At 43.8% G+C, this 18,169-nt stretch overlaps 2 protein-coding genes across 2 annotated transcripts in view; one reads left to right on the forward strand and one right to left on the reverse strand.

Moving 5' to 3' along the window:
* LOC124014579 (rabankyrin-5-like) overlaps positions 1–15,138 on the forward strand; it is a 39,057-nt gene extending 23,919 nt beyond the window's left edge. Inside the window, 13 exon segments of the mRNA XM_046329741.1 lie at positions 2,732–2,885; positions 4,795–4,813; positions 4,816–4,965; positions 5,177–5,295; positions 6,276–6,432; positions 6,670–6,870; positions 7,080–7,256; positions 10,001–10,148; positions 11,760–11,850; positions 11,963–12,087; positions 12,377–12,523; positions 12,752–12,842; positions 13,060–15,138. Coding sequence (XP_046185697.1) covers positions 2,732–2,885; positions 4,795–4,813; positions 4,816–4,965; positions 5,177–5,295; positions 6,276–6,432; positions 6,670–6,870; positions 7,080–7,256; positions 10,001–10,148; positions 11,760–11,850; positions 11,963–12,087; positions 12,377–12,523; positions 12,752–12,842; positions 13,060–13,192 — 1,712 coding nt within the window. The 3' untranslated portion in view covers positions 13,193–15,138.
* LOC124014587 (neuferricin) lies at positions 14,744–17,647 on the reverse strand. Its single transcript, XM_046329755.1, has 4 exons — positions 17,244–17,647; positions 16,921–17,061; positions 16,267–16,453; positions 14,744–15,722 (listed from the first exon to the last, which is right to left on the reverse strand). Exons 1-4 carry the CDS (start codon positions 17,497–17,499, stop codon positions 15,554–15,556), a joined length of 753 nt encoding a protein of 250 aa, XP_046185711.1. The 5' UTR covers positions 17,500–17,647; the 3' UTR covers positions 14,744–15,553.
* Positions 17,648–18,169: the final 522 nt, after the last annotated feature.

The following is an 18,169-nucleotide window of genomic DNA, read 5'->3' on the forward strand; positions in this document are numbered from 1 at the left end:
CACCAATGCCTTTCTTAAAATCAATACACAGAAGTATATTTTTTTAAACCTGCATATTTAATTTTAAAAAATCCACGTTATCATGCAATATTTTAAGTCGCTCTGGATAAGAGCGTCTGCTAAATGACTTAAATGTAATGTAAAATGTAATATTAACTAGGGAAATTGTCACTTCTCTTGCGTTCATTGAATGCAGAGTCAGGGTATATGCAACAGTTTGGGCCGCCTGGCTCGTTGCGAACTATTATTTCAGAATTTTACGTAATTATGACATAACATTGAATGTGGTGCAATGTAACAGCAATGTTTACACTTAGGATTGCCACCCGTTCGATAAAATACGGAACGGTTCTGTATTTCACTGAGAGAATAAGCGTTTTGTTTTCGAAATGATAGTTTCCGGATTTGACCATATTAATGACCAAAGGCTCGTATTTCTGTGTTTATTATTATTAAGTCTATGATTTGATATTTGATAGAGCAGTCTGACTGAGCGGTGGAAGGCGGCAGCAGGCTCGTAAGCATTCATTCAAACTTAACGGAGTTTGACAGCAGCTCTTAGCAATGCTTGATTCACAACGTTGTTTATGATTTCAAGCCTATCAACTCCTGAGATTATTTTATTTATTTTACAGTTATTTAACTAGGCAAGTCAGTTAAGAACAAATTCGTATTTTCACTGACGGCCGAGGAACAGTGGTTTAACTGCCTGTTGAACGGCAGGTTTGTACCTTGTCAGCTCGGGGGTTGGAACTTGCAACCTTCCGGTTACTAGTCCAACGCTCTAACCACTAGGCTACTAGGCTGCAATAAGGATGCCGCCCCAATAGAACATCCAATAGTCAAAGGTACATGAAATACAAATGCTATAGAGAGATGGTCGATAATAACTACAACCTAAAACTTCTTAACTGTGAATATTGAACCACCAGCTTTCATATATTCTTGAACGTTAGCTTTTTTACATGGCACATATTGCACTTTTACTTTTTTTTAACCAAATTGAGCATGTTTCATGATTTATTTGAGACTAAATAGATTTTATTTATGTAATTATATTAAGTTAAAATAATTGTTCATTGTTCATTCAGTATTGTTGTAATTGTCGTTATTACACATATATATATATATATATATATACACACACACACACACACACACACACACACACACACACACACACACACACACACACACACACACACACACACACACACACACACACACACACACACACACACAGTTGAAGTCGGACGTTTACATACACCTTAGCCAAATACATTTAAACTCAGTTTTTCACAATTCCTGACATTTAACCCTAGTAAAAATTGCCTGACTTAGGTCAGTTAGGATCACCACTTTATTTTAAGAATGCGAAATGTCAGAATAATAGAGATAATTATTTCAGCTTTTATTTCTTTCATCACATTCCCAGTGGGTCAAAAGTTTGCATACTAATTGAGTGTATTTGGTAGCATTGCCTTTAAATGGTTTCACTTGGGTCAAATGTTTCAGGTAGCCTTCCACAAGCTTCCCACAATAGGTTGGGTAAATTATGGCCCATTCCTTCTGACAGAGCTGGTGTAACTGAGTCTGGATTGTAGGCCTCCTTGCTCACACACACTTTTTCAGTTCTGCCTACACATTTTCAATAGGCTTGAGGTCAGAGCTTTGTGATGGCCACTCCAATACCTTGACTTTGTTGTCGGTAAGCTATTTTTCCACAACTTTGGAAGTATGCTTGGGGTCATTGTCCATTTGGAAGACCCATTTACGACCAAGCTTTAGCTTCTTGACTGATGTCTTGAGATGTTGCTTCAATATATAGTTATTAAAGTGATTATGCATAGTATATAATAAAAATAGTAGCAACAGTGTAAAAGGGGGTGGGGGGTGTCAACACAAATAGTCTGGGTGGTCATTTGATTTGCTGTTCAGGAGTCTTATGGCTTGGGTGTGGAAGCTTTTTAGAAGCCTCTTGGACCTAGACTTGGAGCTCCGGTACCGCTTGCCGTGTGGTAGCAGAGAGAACAGTCTATGACTAAGGTGACTGGAGTCTTTGACATTTTTAGGGCCTTCCTCTGACAACGCCTAGTATAGAGGTCCTGGCTGGCAGGAAGCTTGGCCCCAGTGATGTACTGGGCCGTACACATTACCCTCTGTAGTGCCTTGGTCGGAGGCCGAGCAGTTGCCATATCAGGTTGTGATGTAAGCAGTCAGGATGCTCTAGATGGTGCAGCTGTAGAACCTCTTGAGATTCTGAGGACCCCTGCCAAAACTTTTCAGTCTCCTGAGGGGGAAAAGGTTTTGTCGTGCCCTCTTCACAACTGTCTTCGTGTGCTTGGACCAGGTTAGTGTGTTGGGGATGTGGACACCAAGGAACTTGAAGCCCCGTTGATGAGAGATACCACCTCTGTTTGGCTGGCTATGTGCAGCCAAATGTTTTCTAGTCATGATAGTCCAACTCAGAGCCATGTATTTAGTATGAATACAAATATATGGCTCTGGTCCAACCTACTACAGTCCATAGACGTAGTCCATACTGAATTCTAGCAGAAGCTCCCCTTCTAAGCTTTGCCCCAAACCTGCTCCTCTTGGATATATCCAGATACAACAGCAGATACGTTCAAGCATCTGGATGTTAAATAGGATTTTAAAAGTGTAGTTTGGTCTCACTGAATCCACAGCATTTACAAGTCTGCCTGTTTTGTGTCTCTCGTCTGTCCCTCAGGTATGCACACCATAGCAGCCCAGCTCCTGGGTTCTGGGGCATCCATCAACAACACCATGTCCAACGGTCAGACCCTGCTCCACATGGCCATCCACAGACAGGACAGCAAGAGTGCTCTGTTCCTCCTGGAACACCAGGCTGACATCAACGTCAGGTAAATGAGTCACAGATCAGGAGCTTCATAAACCAGCAGATGCATTTCTCAAGTATTTATTTTCCCTATGGGGGGGGGGGTTAATTTGGCGTCTGTTTTTAAAAGTCATATGACATATCGAATGACATAAACAACAGTGTAGTCTCTGAATTATACACTAATGCGAAGATGTAGAGTAGCAGGGATTCTTCTGCCACTGTAATCCTTGGGCGGGCCACCTAAGTGGTTTTTCGTGTTGTTAAATCAACCTTTTTCTGACAATTTTCTGATTGAAAAAAAAACGCTTTCAGTGTGAACTGAAAAGACTAAAACGAGATATGAAGTATGTAGAAAAGATACTGGACCTATATATATATATTTTTTTATAATATAATCTTTTGACAACTAACAATCAGCAAAATAAAAGCTTGACCATCGGGAGAATAGAAAAATTCAAAAACAATTAAATTAGCAGTATGTTTGAGCAAAAGAACCCAGCGTTAGCCATGGCAAAATGTATAGAACAGCCTTTAAAACTGCAACATGTACTCTCAGCTGCATTGCAAAATGTATAGAACAGCCTTTAAAACTGCAACATGTACTCTCAGCTGCATTGCAAAAATGTGTAGATTATTTATTTATTTGTTTTAACCAACCTCCAGACGAGCTTCAATGCCATACAACTCTCCTTCCGTGGCCTCGAACTGCTCTTAAATGCAAGTAAAACTAAATGCATGCTATTCAACCGATCGCTGTCCGCACCTGCCCGCCCGGCATCTCCAATCCAAAATTAAATCTAGAATTGGCTTCCTATTTCGCAACAAAGCCTCCTTCACTCATGCTGCCAAACACACCCTCGTTTAACTGAATATCCTACCGATCCTTCACTTCGGCGATGTTATTTTCAAAATAGCCTCCAATACCCTACTCAATAAATTGGATGCAGTCTATCACAGTGCCATCCGTTTTGTCACCAAAGCCCCATATACTACCCACCACTGCGACATGTATGCTCTCGTTGGCTGGCCCTCGCTTCATATTCATCGCAAAACCCACTGGCTCCAGATCATCTATAACTCTTTGCTAGTTAAAGCCCCACCTTATCTCAGCTCACTGGTCACCATAGCAGCACCCACCCGTAACACGCGCTCCAGCAGGTGTATTGCACTGGTCATCCCCAAAGCCAACACCATCTTTGGCCTCCTTTCCTTCCAGTTCTCTGCTGCCAATGACTGGAACGAATTGCAAAAATCACTGCAGCTGGAGACTCATATCTCCCTCACTAACTTTAAGCACCAGCTGTCAGAGCAGCTCACAGATCACTGCACCTGTACATAGCCCACCTGTACATAGCCCACCTGTACATAGCCCACCTGTAAATAGCCCATCCAGCTAACTCATCCCCATACTGTTATTTATTTTTGCTCTTTTGCACCCAAGTATCTCTACTTGCACATTCATCTTCTGCACATCTATCACTCCAGTGTTTAATTGCTAAATTGTAATTATTTCGCCATTTTGGCCTATTTATTGCTTCCTTCCCTAATCTTACCTCATTTGCACACAATGTATGTAGACTTTATTGTGTTATTGGCTGTACGTTTGTTTATTCGATGTGTAACTCTGTGTTGTTGTTTGTGTCGCATTGCTTTGCTTTATCTTGGCCAGGTCGCAGTTGTAAATGAGAACTTGAGAACTTGTTGTCATTTATTTAAAAAAACATATTTATGTAGATACACTGACTGGCCAACCGGGATCATTGTCATGTCCACCACTTAAGCCTATTTCTGGTCCAGAAAAAACCTTGTGAAAGCACCAGTCATATGCAATATGACCTGATATGCCCTGCGGTGTTACACATTGGATAAATATCCCTGTGAGTACAAGTAAGCAGGAGGTGTATAAAACCGCCATGTCTCGCTCCCTGCAGGACCCAGGAGGGAGAGACAGGGCGCTGCAGCTGGCCATCAGTAATCAGCTTCCCCTGGTGGTGGACGCCATCTGCACGCGGGGGGCGGACATGTCCGTGGTGGACAAGAGGGGGAACCCCCCTCTGTGGCTGGCCCTGGAGAATGGCCTAGAGGATATCGCCTCCACACTGGTGAGACCTGAGGGGGAAGAAGGGGCGGTAGAGGAAGGGTGGTGGAGGTGGTGGTGGTAATGGGAGCCCAACAGACGAATGTCAATAAGTGAGCGTGGAATACTACGATCGTTGTATGTGAGAGCCTTCGACTCAGGAGTCGGGTCGGGTTTGACTGGGATCTGTTCCACAGATGTTGAATATGTTGTCTGCTTTGTCCCTGCTACTGTAGGTCCGACACGGTTGTGACGCCACCTTTTGGAGCTCTGGTCCCTCAGGCTGTCAGCAGACCCTCCTCCACAGGGCTGTGGATGAGAACAACGAGGTCACCGCCTGTTTCCTCATCCGCAGGTCCGTCTGATCACACTCAACCCTCCTTTATCAATGTCGCCAGTGTCACTTTCTAACGCACTCATCCCTTAACCATGGACTCACTGCAAATTCTTGTTTGGCTGTTTAGCAGAGAGTGGGTCTGGTTGATAGTCAAGCTCAGGCTTGTTTTGCTGCTAATTCAAATTGTTTCTTTACTTTCACTGTCATCTATAGAGTTTGGCCAACTTTTCCACTTCTTTATTGATGATAAGAGTGATAATTCTCCAGATTACAGTTTGATCTAGTTCAGGAATCCATCTTGGTTTAATTTAGTTCAGGAATCCATCTTGGTTTAATTTAGTTCAGGAATCCATCTTGGTTTAATCTAGTTCAGGAATCCATCTTGGTTTAATTTAGTTCAGGAATCCATCTTGGTTTAATCTAGTTCAGGAATCCATCTTGGTTTAATTTAGTTCAGGAATCCATCTTGGTTTAATCTAGTTCAGGAATCCATCTTGGTTTAATTTAGTTCAGGAATCCATCTTGGTTTAATCTAGTTCAGGAATCCATCTTGGTTTAATTTAGTTCAGGAATCCATCTTGGTTTAATCTAGTTCAGGAATCCATCTTGGTTTAATCTAGTTCAGGAATCCATCTTGTTTCGGAAAGAGTCTGCAAGAGGAAGGTGGTCCCGTGTGGCTCAGTTAGTAAAGCATGGCTCTTGCAATGCCAGGGTTGTGAGTTCGTTTCCCACTGTACAAAAAAAACGGGGAAGGTATGTAAATGTAAGCACTCTGGATAAGAGCGTCTGCTAAATGACTAAAATATAAATGGAGGTAGTTTCATGGTTAATCAGTGTGACCCGTGCCTGATGACTCGTATATAAAATGGTGATCTACAGTGTTTTCAGTAATGATTTAGGTTCTAGTCAAGTCATATGTTATATCATAGTTCCTCCGCTGTAACCTCCTGGCATAGTGCTGATATGTGGGTCTAGTCTAACCCTGTGTGTCTCTGTAGTGGTTGTGATGTGAACAGCCCGCGGCGGCCAGGCCCTAACGGGGAGGGGGGTGAGGAGGCCAGGGACGGACAGTCACCCCTCCACCTGGCAGGCAGCTGGGGGCTGGAGGAGGTGGTACAGTGCCTTCTGGAGTTTGGAGCCAATGTCAACACACAGGTACGTCTCGCTCGCTTACTTAGGACTCTTACTCCTGGACATTACTCCTCCTGGGCCAATATCCAGTCTCACTGACTGTCACTCCTCTAAGCACAGGTATCTTACACGGTCATCCCTGTGATAGATTCCTCCACTTAGAGTTGCGATTTAAAAGAATGATTCATTGTTGAGTAAGGAGCATCTCGTGTCTCCTATCCGAGCCCGTTCATTGTGGCTAATATGAGCTGTGTAACCCAGGACGCAGAGGGCCGAGCTTCAATCCACGTTGCCATTAGCAGCCAGCACAGCGTCATCATCCAGCTGCTCATCTCCCACCCGGACATCCGTCTGAACGTACGTGACCGCCAGGGCATGACCCCCTTCGCCTGCGCCATGACCCACAAAAACAACAAGGCTGCAGAGGCCATCCTCAAGAGAGAGCCTGGGGCTGCCGAACAGGTGAGAGCGACACACACACACACACACACACACACACACACACACACACACACACACACACACACACACACACACACACACACACACACACACACACACACACACACTGCTTCCTCTTGTGGCCCATTTACTACAGAGTACTCCATCTGACACTGTTTATATAAACCAAATCTTCTCTCCAATCCGTCACTCTCTTTTTTTCCCCTCAGGTGGACAACAAAGGGCGTAACTTCCTGCATGTGGCGGTGCAGAACTCGGACATCGAGAGTGTTCTGTTCCTGATCAGTGTCCAGGCCAACGTGAACTCCCGTGTGCAAGACGCTGCCAAGCAGACCCCTCTACATCTAGCTGTTCACGCTGCCTCCGAAATGATCGTCCGTAACCTGGTAATGACACCCTGCTTCCTCGTCTGGAGCTTGAATGGGTTTTTCACCAGTGACTGGGACCTCACATATGATAGTATCGCGATACTATCGTATCGGCCCCCGCGCATCGCGATACTATCGTATCGGCCCCCACGCATCGCGATACTATCGTATCGGCCCCCACGCATCGTGACACTATCGTATCGGCCCCCGCGCACCGCGATACTATCGTATCGGCCCCCGCGCGCCGCGATACTATCGTATCGGCCATCTGCTCGCCGCGATACTATCGTATCGGCCCCTGCGCATCGCGATACTATCGTATCGGCCCCTGCGCATCGCGATACTATCGTATCGGCCCCTGCGCATCGCGATACTATCGTATCGGCCCCTGCGCATCGCGATACTATCGTATCGGCCCCTGCGCATCGCGATACTATCGTATCGGCCCCTGCGCATCGCGATACTATCGTATCGGCCCCTGCGCATCGCGATACTATCGTATCGGCCCCTGCGCATCGCGATACTATCGTATCGGCCCCTGCGCATCGCGATACTATCGTATCGGCCCCTGCGCATCGCGATACTATCGTATCGGCCCCTGCGCATCGCGATACTATCGTATCGGCCCCTGCGCATCGCGATACTATCGTATCGGCCCCTGCGCATCGCGATACTATCGTATCGGCCCCTGCGCGCCGCGATATGGTATTGTGATTCTCAGCATTTGTATATGTATTGCGATCCGATGTTCCAAACAAATAGCTCACTATACGTCTGCTTCAGAGGGACGAGAGAGAGAGCATGGGAAAATGACTTTTGATCAGTCATGGAACTAAAAGTACTGAAAACATGTTGGCTCACTATTTAAAAACAAGATGAACAAGCTATTGGATGAAAAATAGTGGAGTTTTGGTGCAGGTACAGCAGACTGACGATAGCTAACGCTACATAGCAAAATTCTATTGTCAAATGTATATTTTTGTTAAGTTGGCTGTATCACAACCGGCTGTGATTTTCATATATTTTTTTTAAACGAAATGACCTCCAAAATATCATTATATATTAAGTTGATGGCACAGTTATATAGACCGGCGCCTACATATAGACCGGCGCCTACATAAGGCTTGAGTGAGTCACTCATTCATGGCTTTGGATCAAAATAAATAAGTACCAACATTCTTTCTGATAGTCTTCTAATAAAGAAATGTTTTGATTATCCTGACCTGGACAACATGTACAGTATTATCATAGCCCATTATGGGCTGGTAGCAGGACAATATACCTTTACCAACACCTCTCTGTATTTTGATGCTTTGTGGATGGGGCCTCCCCTGTGGATGGGGCCTCCCCGGTGGATGGGGCCTCCCCGGTGGATGGGGCCTCCCCGGTGGATGGGGCCTCCCCGGTGGATGGGGCCTCCCCGGTGGTGCAGCTGTCGAAGTCACCGCAATGCAAAATGCGTTGCTACAGATACCCGTGCCGTCCGCCACCGGGAGACCCGTGAGGCGGCTTTTGGTTTTAATTTAGAATCCTCCAATCCTCCATTATGTAATTATTGACGGAGAGTCATGTCGTATTTTTCCGATATACTGTAGGCCTACCGTAGGCGACATGAGTCTCACTAGTGTTGAGTAATGTGCTGTTAAAAGTGGTGTAGGTCTTATTTATTTAAAGAGCATATTGAAGTTAGAAGCAATTTGGATTTGAAGCAATAGCCTCAACTATTTTAGCAACGTTTCGAGCTGCTTTGAGACAAGCATGGGGACTGGTCTTGATAAATCAATGAGATTTTTATTTTCACTGAATCTCCTTTTGGATATTGGTTAGACTACAATTAGGGTGTAGACATATTATGCTATTAGTGTAACCATTTTATTTAACTAGGCAAGTCAGTTAAGAACAAATTCTTATTTACAAGAACAGCCTACTCCTTCATTCCCCATCGGGGAATTGAACCCTGGTCTTTCACATGCCCGCATAACACGGGGATTCTTTAGCTAAATAGCCAAGTATTGTAGCCTACTCCCTACCGTCACGTTGTACAGTGCCACGGAAACCCAGAGGGTTTTACCTTTTTCTTGGAATAAAAACACTATAATATTAATGAAATTAATTAAGCAAAATTTCTTAAAATCAGTCCCATACACTATGTTCTTAAATTCTCTAGTTCAACCACTATTGAAGGCTATCAAATGCTTCTCAAAGATGCCCTCTGGTGGTCAAACTAGCACTAACTAGCATTAATGGTACCAGTGGTTGGCATATAATTCTGCAGCACCATGCAAGCTGTTCCGCAGTACGCTGCAACTTTTAAAGGACAAACCACTGTAGCTGTTCTTCTGTCAGGATAGCTGACTGTCTGTGGGCTCTATTTGAACAAGCATAACGGTAGAGTTCTGGTGCTCTCACGTGGCGCTATAGCTCCCATGAGTGACAGAAATATTTTTGCTATTATCACACAGCGGGAATCGTGGGCGAAATAGCTGGCGGTGGCGTGAAAGGGCTATCTTGATAAAAAAAAAGTTGTGTGTTTTTGACAGTCGTTACGTTGTCATTAACTCCAATGTCTTAGAGCCACACGTCTGTCTGGGACTTTCATCTTAATTGCAGCCGCGGTGTGCAGATGGTCAGATGGTGAAGCGTTTAACACGACCGGAACCACATTAACATCCTCTTATGAGATACGCAACTATAAAAGAGACAACCTGGAATGCAACGTGAGTGTGTGAGACTGGTGTCTGACTCTAGTATGTCCACTGCAGCTGCTGGCCGGGGCCAAAGTGAATGAGCTGACCAAACACAGACAGACCGCTCTACACCTGGCAGCCCAGCAGGACCTGGCCACTATCTGCTCTGTGCTGCTGGAAAACGGAGTGGACTTCACCGCTGTGGACGAGAATGGCAACAACGGTACAGGCCCCCGGTTTCCCAAAATCTTTTTATGGCTAAGTTCATCGTTAGAACCTTTTTGAAGGAACATCGTTACATCTCAGAGCCGTTTCCCAAAACCCTCGTTATTAACGTTGCACTTGAAACGGCTTGTTATTTAACGACTGACTCAGACCAATCGTAGAACAGAGAAGTGCGTCGTTAGGTGATTAAAAATAATAATAATAATAATTTGTCCTTCAGCGTCACTTTTATACACACGAGAGCTCTGCTAAACACGAGAGCTCTGCTAAGCACGAGAGCTCTGCTAAGCACGAGAGCTCTGCTAAGCACGAGAGCTCTGCTAAGCACGAGAGCTCTGCTAAGCACGAGAGCTCTGCTAAGCACGAGAGCTCTGCTAAGCACGAGAGCTCTGCTAAGCACGAGAGCTCTGCTAAGCACGAGAGCTCTGCTAAGCACGAGAGCTCTGCTAAGCACGAGAGCTCTGCTAAGCACGGGGTCTCTGCTACGCACGGGGTCTCTGCTACGCACGGGGTCTCTGCTACACACAACATCAAGATGTTTCTGTCTCTCTGTGACCTCTAACTTCAGAACGAATGACTACAAATACAAAGTTGCCAGTGTCTTTGAGACGGTTACAAACAAGCGAATGACAAATGAAAACCAAGAGGACTATTAAAAGACAAACACAGAGTAGGCTACATAGATCTATATATTGAAATACATTTCATGTTCATTCAATTGAGTTTTATTTTAGCTATTTGTACGGTACTATAATTTTTGAATTCAATATATTTCATGATGTATAACGTGATCAACGATGCCTCAAATCTTGAGTTAGTCCGTTACTATATGGTAGGCATTAGAATAAGGTGATAATATCTCTCTAGGAGCTGATTCGTCGTCAGTACTGTGGAATAATTATAATATCAAGGTAAGATTTGAAAGGGAGAAAGCTGATCTGAGAGCAGTGCATCCTATCAGTATCAGACACATGGCTCAACGGTGCTCTTAGCGAACGTTCTGTCTGCGTGGTGTTTTTGGGGAAACGCATGTTACATCGTCGAGCGTTGTAGGAAAGATACATTGTTAAAATAAGTTCCGTCACTATATGGAAACCAGAGCCGTAATGGCCCTGAGCCGTAATGGCCCTGAGCCGTAATGGCCCTGAGCCGTAATGGCCCTGAGCCGTAATGGCCCTGAGCCGTAATGGCCCTGAGCCGTAATGGCCCTGAGCCGTAATGGCCCTGAGCCGTAATGGCCCTGAGCCGTAATGGCCCTGAGCCGTAATGTTAGAAGGGGCTGTTTCAAGCCACAGAACTACCCTCCTTACAATGATTTTTTACTACTTAACTGTCCTCAACTCTGCTGCACTATTACCCATGCTGGGGAAAAAAACATTCCTGATTTATCAGGTCAGCACCCCTAATCTGTTGTTTATGATACTTGCCTGACAAATAAGGGCCTTTTTAACTCTAGTGGACATCAAGTTGTCGCGCACTACAAAAATGGGACATGTGATGGGCTTCTGCCCCAAGTGGGCTGTTCCGGGCTTACTTCCTGACTCTTTTTAAACTCCTTTTCCCTGTTTTTCCTCACGGTTTTGTTTTCTCTTGTTCTGTCCGTCCACAGCTCTGCACCTGGCCGTAATGCAGGGTCGGCTTAATAATGTGCGAGCCCTTCTCACAGAGTCCAACATCGACGCAGAGGCCTTCAATCTCCGGTACGCTCCTGTTCTCTCCGGTTCATAACATCAGCCATGGCGCTGCTCTTAACAGCCATTACACAAAAGGTTTATTGTGTTTTCATTCACTGAACACTTATCTGTTTTGTAGGGGCCAGTCACCGATGCACGTCCTGGGGCAATATGGGAAAGAGAATGCGGCGGCCATCTTTGAGCTTTTCTTAGAGTGTATGCCCGAGTACCCTCTGGACAAAGTTGACAATGAAGGGAACACCGGTAGGAAGGAGAGCAGGGTTCTGCTTCAATCTCTAGCTGACTGATTGGATTAAGGCCCCTTTGGGTTTAGTGTGTCTGTCCTGACTAACAACTTGCTTAGTTAGTCTCAAATGTTTGACTCGTTATAAGCCATTCTAGTGATATTTATTTATCCTCTTTATCTAACCAGGTAAATGATTTGGGAGCACATTCTCTTACAATGGCGAATAATACTAAATTAAAGGAACCAAGAGGTATATATATGTTCTAGAGAATAACATCAATCTTATTTTTATTTTTGGTTCCTCAGTTCTGTTGTTGGCCTACATGAAGGGCAATGCTAACCTGTGTCGTGCCATCGTGAGGTCTGGTGCACGTATGGGCCTCAACAACAACCAGGGAATCAACATCTTCAACTACCAAGTTGCCACCAAGCAACTGCTCTTCCGCCTCCTAGGTTAGACACCTGGAATGAATCTGCTGTTGGTGTTACATACCGTAGTTCAGTGTAGAGGACCTACAGCACATAGTTCACATTAGGTCACCTGCTTTGACACATCATTTAGGTATAGAGAAGAGTTTACATTGGATCCAATGGATTCAGTACATTTTGAAAAGGTATTTTTAAGAGGATGGTGGGGCCATTCTCACTGTGTTTTGTGTGTGTTTTTATTTTATTTTTTAGATATGTTGTCCAAAGAGCCCCCGTGGTGTGATGGATCAAACTGTTATGAATGTGCTGCCAAGTTTGGAGTCACCACAAGGAAACATCATTGGTAAGTACCGGAAAAACAGTTTCTTAATAAAGACTGTTTTTATCCTTCCGAGAGAAGTGAAATTGTTAGTTCCAAGTCCTGTTGTCTTTGACAAGTTATTATATCAGACCTTACTCACTAAATGTTCTCTCTGCTCGTCTTTCTCGCCATTCTCCCTCGTTTTCCTTCTTTTTCCTCCCTGGCCCCCCTCTTGTCCTCCCCCCTCGTCTCACCCCAGCCGTCACTGCGGCCGCTTGCTCTGCCACAAGTGTTCTATAAAAGAGATCCCCATCATTAAGTTTGACCTGAACAAGCCCGTGAGGGTCTGTGATGTCTGCTTCGACGTGCTGACTCTGGGTGGGGTGTCCTAATGCAGTGGACAGCCTGCTCCTCCATCCTTCTCTCCCTCCATCTTCCCACCACCCCGACACCATAGGCTGGGCAACAACAGGAGATCGAGTGACTCGGCAGTGGCAGCCAGGGATAGTTATCGGACAGAGTTACAGACAGACCACAACCTCTGTACTATTCATTCCAGTCTATCAAAACATGTTCGCTAATGTTCCAACAGGATTTAAGAAGTAGAATATAAAAACATTGTACATGTTTTTTTGTTTTTTTTAAATCAAATTAATCACGTAGTGAAAATTGGATAAAATGAAAGTAGCTTGGCTTGACTCAATGACTCCTGGACTGGTTGGGGAGAGGTAGATGTTAATCGTATTGTCATGATTTGACCCCTGATATTATTCATCAGGTGTTTGAAGGAATCATGAGAATCATTGATGAACTTGTGACGGTGTCAGATTGAATCATTGATGAACATGTAATGGTGTCAGATTGAATCAGTGATGAATCTGTAATGGTGTCAGATTGAATCATGAGAATCAGTGATGAATGTGATGGTGTCAGAGCCCTAACCCTGGTCTCGGTTGAGAGCAGACAGACAGCATGCGTGCAGCAGCCGAGCTGGCCTACTCATCAAATGAACCCATCACTGCACTGTGCTGGTGAGACAGGAAACAGCAGCCGAGCTTCCTGCCCTCTTAAGACCTGCCCTGCGTTACAATCAGCTGACCTTTTGTCCCGAAATGTGCACTTGTTCACTTCCCTTCATGGATTCAGAAGAAAAAGGACTGCTGTATTTTCTCTAACTGTTGGCTGTGTGGCTGGTTCTATATGAACAAGAGACGGGTTGGTTGGATTTTAAGGGAATGGAGTTGACTATTTTCACATACAAAAAAATACATCTATTTGAATTGATGATTCAATGATGGAATTATTGGATTTAATGATTCCAATGTTCATGAAACACTAATTGGGTTAAATATATTGCTGAATATATCGCTTAATTAACTCTCAATACTTAAAAGTGAGACCTCTGCTTAAAAAAAAAACATCTTTGAGATTATATTCACATGATTTGAAATGTAACAGAATAAAACAACCTCAAGTGTTTCTTGACCACATGGTAAAGGTTTATAGCATCAGTAAGTGGGACTAGGCACTCAACTATCATGTGAGGTATTTTCTATCAGAACTGGAGAGGCTGAGAACATCTTTACCATTGAGGATTTGTTAGTCCCAAAATGCAAAATAATTATTGCTTTGAAATTTTACTTATGATAAAATACCTATTATGCTTATGCATGTCATTTAATTTGTAGCCTATACTTTTGTGTTGTCTTATAATCATTGTGAATTGTGTCTGTTTCCCAGACCACCAAAGTGTACATTCCAAGTCCATGAAATCTAGGTCTTTAGTAAGGTGGTGTTGTTGGGGGGGGTTTATATGTCACATGCTCCAATTGGTATTGCCTCAAGTGTTGTCTTGACCTGCCAGGCTAGTTTCCCAGACCCAGATTAAGATGAGTCCAGGACAACAAAAAAAGCACTTTCAATGAACATGTTCAGACCTTTAGTCCAGAAAACCAGCCTGTATGTTTTAATGCGTCTGGATTTCAAAACCTAACAGGTGCACTTTATCAAAGATCACATGACATTTCTGACATAAGGGGAGAGAATGTGAGAGGAGTTGGTGGCCATTGGTCTGTCAGTGGTCCACTATAAGCATTGTTAAATTGTACAGAAATGTATAATATTTTTGACCACTACAACTGTTTTGTACTTAATGCAGTTTGTGCTTTTTTTGTTTGTGACAAAACTGAAATGTTTGCCTGTTAATCTTTTCTGAACGTTCTCTCTGCGCAGATATCTAGCCACTCTTCCTTCCGTGTCCTTTTTTAGAGAAAAGGGGGAGGACGACTTTTCATAAAGTTAATCAAAAATAAAACACAGAATCTTGTTTTTCACTCTACTTTTCATACAACAAAACATGAACTTATTTCTAAGATGATGTTTCAGTACAACTTCCCTTCTGTCCTTGTCTTCACATCCCATCTGACAATTACCAAAACACGTATGAAACAATTTAATTTGTCTATCTAGTCTCTTTGTACAGATATAGTAGTAAACATTACCCTTCTATTCCTAGTTATTAGAGTGTCGATTAGTTAGTTGGCATACTGCACATTAATTACACAGAACTTAAATGTACATGCATAAAGAACTAAAACAGAAATAAATCAACTTCGGTTATTTTCAAACTGGCATAAATCAAATAGCCAGTAATTCTGATTAGGACACCTTGGGAAGAGTCCCTGAGTTTTAAATAACAGTATATATGCCATTCTATCGTCCTTTTGCAAGAGGCTCAGCCTTCCCAGAACCCTCTACTCTCTGACAGGACATGAGTCCGCGTGAGGGGGGCAGTCCTCGTACTCCTGAATGTTTGGGTTTTCCAGCGTGGAGGAATTCTGGACACACACACAGCGAGAGCGGCCCGAGCCAGGAGAGAACAGCTTCCTAGGTACGCCGGCCCAGTCTCTCTGCACTCCACCACTAAGGAGAAAATAAGTCAAATCAGAGGTTCATGCTTAAAAAAAAACTGTTCACTCCCTAATAATACTTCCAGAGACCATATCTGTAATGCAGCCTTCCCCCAAACTCAGTGCACGTTTTGTTTTTTGCCCTAACTACACAGCTGACTAAAATGATCCAAAGCTTGATTATTGTAATCAGCTGTAGTGCTAGGGGGGAAAACTAAACGTGGGAAACACTGCTTATAATGGCTGTGAATATTCCATCCAGTCTGTTTTACAGCAGGAAAACAATACAGATGTATGTTGGCTCCCCCAAGTGTAATGAAATCTTTCAGTATGGGACCGTTTGGACTTGCACACGTTGTTCCACCACCACATAGGCTAATAAATACAATGGCCGCGTTCGAGTGTATCATATCCATGGTGCATTGTGACTGATCTGCAAATAATAAAATGAGCAGTTACTCATTTTGCAAAGATGCAAGGTGATTCGTAGAGTCGGCAGTCGCCAGCTACAATGTCGAACAAGTCCAATGTTTCTCTGTGCACCATGATGCCAGTACCTCTTGGTGGAGCACCAGACCCGTCCTCTCCTGGCAGCGTTCCACTCAGAGTTGCAGGATGGGAGGTGTTGCTTCTCAGCCTGGGCTTGGTCCTTGAGTCTCCGCCCCTGCTCCAGGGCTGCCTCCACCTGTAGCAGGGCCTCGGTGGGCTCTCCGCTCTCACTGTAGAACCGTCCCACCAGTCTGCCTGTAGCATAGGGGACTTTAATCTCACACTAATGGACTTACCTTCCTTATACTGTCAATGGGTTCTCTATATAGGCCTATCCTGTGAGCTAACAATGTCGAAGTGAAAATACATGACATCTCTTTATGAAGTCCCTTGTACACTAAACCATATCACAGGCTTGGATAGTTTCCCCATTCTGAGAAATTATGTATTTAAAACGTTCAGTCCGCAAGGGAATTTATACCAACAAAAAAAAAGTGTATCATGTATTTTCACTTGTATAATGTATTGAACAGGTACTGGGTGCAATAATATCAACCGTGTGACAAATGTTCATTGATCAACTGGACCACGGATCCTCACATAAAGATACCCTGGCCTGGCATACAGTCATCGGGCTCATTTGAGCGCTAAAGCAAAAGTAACCGAATGTAGACTAAAATAGAGGTGATTCGCTCGAACACAGGTCATTGTATGATACGCACCGACAGGCTCGTAGTCCTTGTGATAGAAGGCCAGCCAGTCGTACAGGGACACCACCTGAGCAGGGGACAGACTAGACAAGTCATCGGTCAGACCAGTATCTGTGAAGTCCCCAGTGACAAAGGACAGAGACGCGTCTTTACCTTGAAAACAAGGGGGAATAGAAAGCAGCATAAAGATGTATTCACACGTCTGACAAAATCTGCGTCTCTTATTTTTAAGTGTATGGAATGTTATATAATCTACAGGCATGTTCACAATTAAGAAATCCGCTGTTAAAGGACCCTGGCACGTAGATTTAAAACTATTTTTTTTTTTAAATCACCTGCAAAGAAACGATAACCACCACCAGGACCATAATGCTTCATCCCCTTTTCTACATCGAACACCTGTCCTAAAATGGCCAGATAAAGGCCCTTGCTGTTCTCCTCTCCGGTGTACAGTGATAACTCATCTTTGATTATGAGACGCGCAGGTGGAACTGTCGATTGAGGTGCATCGCCAGTAATGTTGGCCCAGTCCTGACGCAGTAATAGTATTGCCACTAATACAAAAATAAACGAAATGATAAACCCTAACATTACGTCTAAGGCTATTCCTTGTTATTTGCCGTTACTCTTTGACCAATGTTCAGTCATTGACAAAATGTTTCATCGATTCTGTTGTTTTGTTTTTCCGGGTATGCATTTCATCCACGGCACATGCTCACATCCGTGCAGATATACAAATGTCTTCTTCTGTATTTAAAAAAAATGGCGGCTGGCAACCAAAAGGTGAATTACCGCCACCAACTGGACTGGAGTGTAAATCAAATTAACCTGCCAATTTTATTTAACCAGGTAGGCTAGTTGAGAACAAGTTTTGCAACTGCGACCTGGCCAAGATAAAGCATAGCATTGTGAACAAACAACACAGAGTTACACATGGAGTAAACAATTAACAAGTCAATAACACAGGAGAAAAAAAAGAGAGTCTACATACATTGTGTGCAAAAGGCATGAGGAGGTAGGCGAATAATTACAATTTTGCAGATTAACACTGGAGTGATAAATGATCAGATGGTCATGTACAGGTAGAGATATTGGTGTGCAAAAGAGCAGAAAAGTCAATAAATACAAACAGTATGTGGATGACCCTTCACTTATTCAAAAATACAATACAAAATAAAACCCACCACCTCATTCCACCACTTTGACCCTCTACACCAGGCCAACAGCCTGGGAGGAAGGGACACGACCATTCAACACTCCC

The sequence above is a fragment of the Oncorhynchus gorbuscha genome, linkage group LG02 (genome assembly GCF_021184085.1).
Source record: "Oncorhynchus gorbuscha isolate QuinsamMale2020 ecotype Even-year linkage group LG02, OgorEven_v1.0, whole genome shotgun sequence".
Classification (NCBI taxonomy): Eukaryota; Metazoa; Chordata; class Actinopteri; order Salmoniformes; family Salmonidae; genus Oncorhynchus; species Oncorhynchus gorbuscha.

Coding starts and splice junctions, on each gene's coding strand:
- LOC124014587 (XM_046329755.1), bottom strand. CDS start 17,499: ATGTTAGGGTTTATCATTTCGTTTATTTTTGTATTAGTGGCAATACTA. Junction 16,454..16,920: donor CAAGGACTACGAGCCTGTCG/GTGCGTATCATA, acceptor CCTATGCTACAG/GCAGACTGGTGGGACGGTTC. Junction 15,723..16,266: donor GTCTGGTGCTCCACCAAGAG/GTACTGGCATCA, acceptor TTTTCTCCTTAG/TGGTGGAGTGCAGAGAGACT.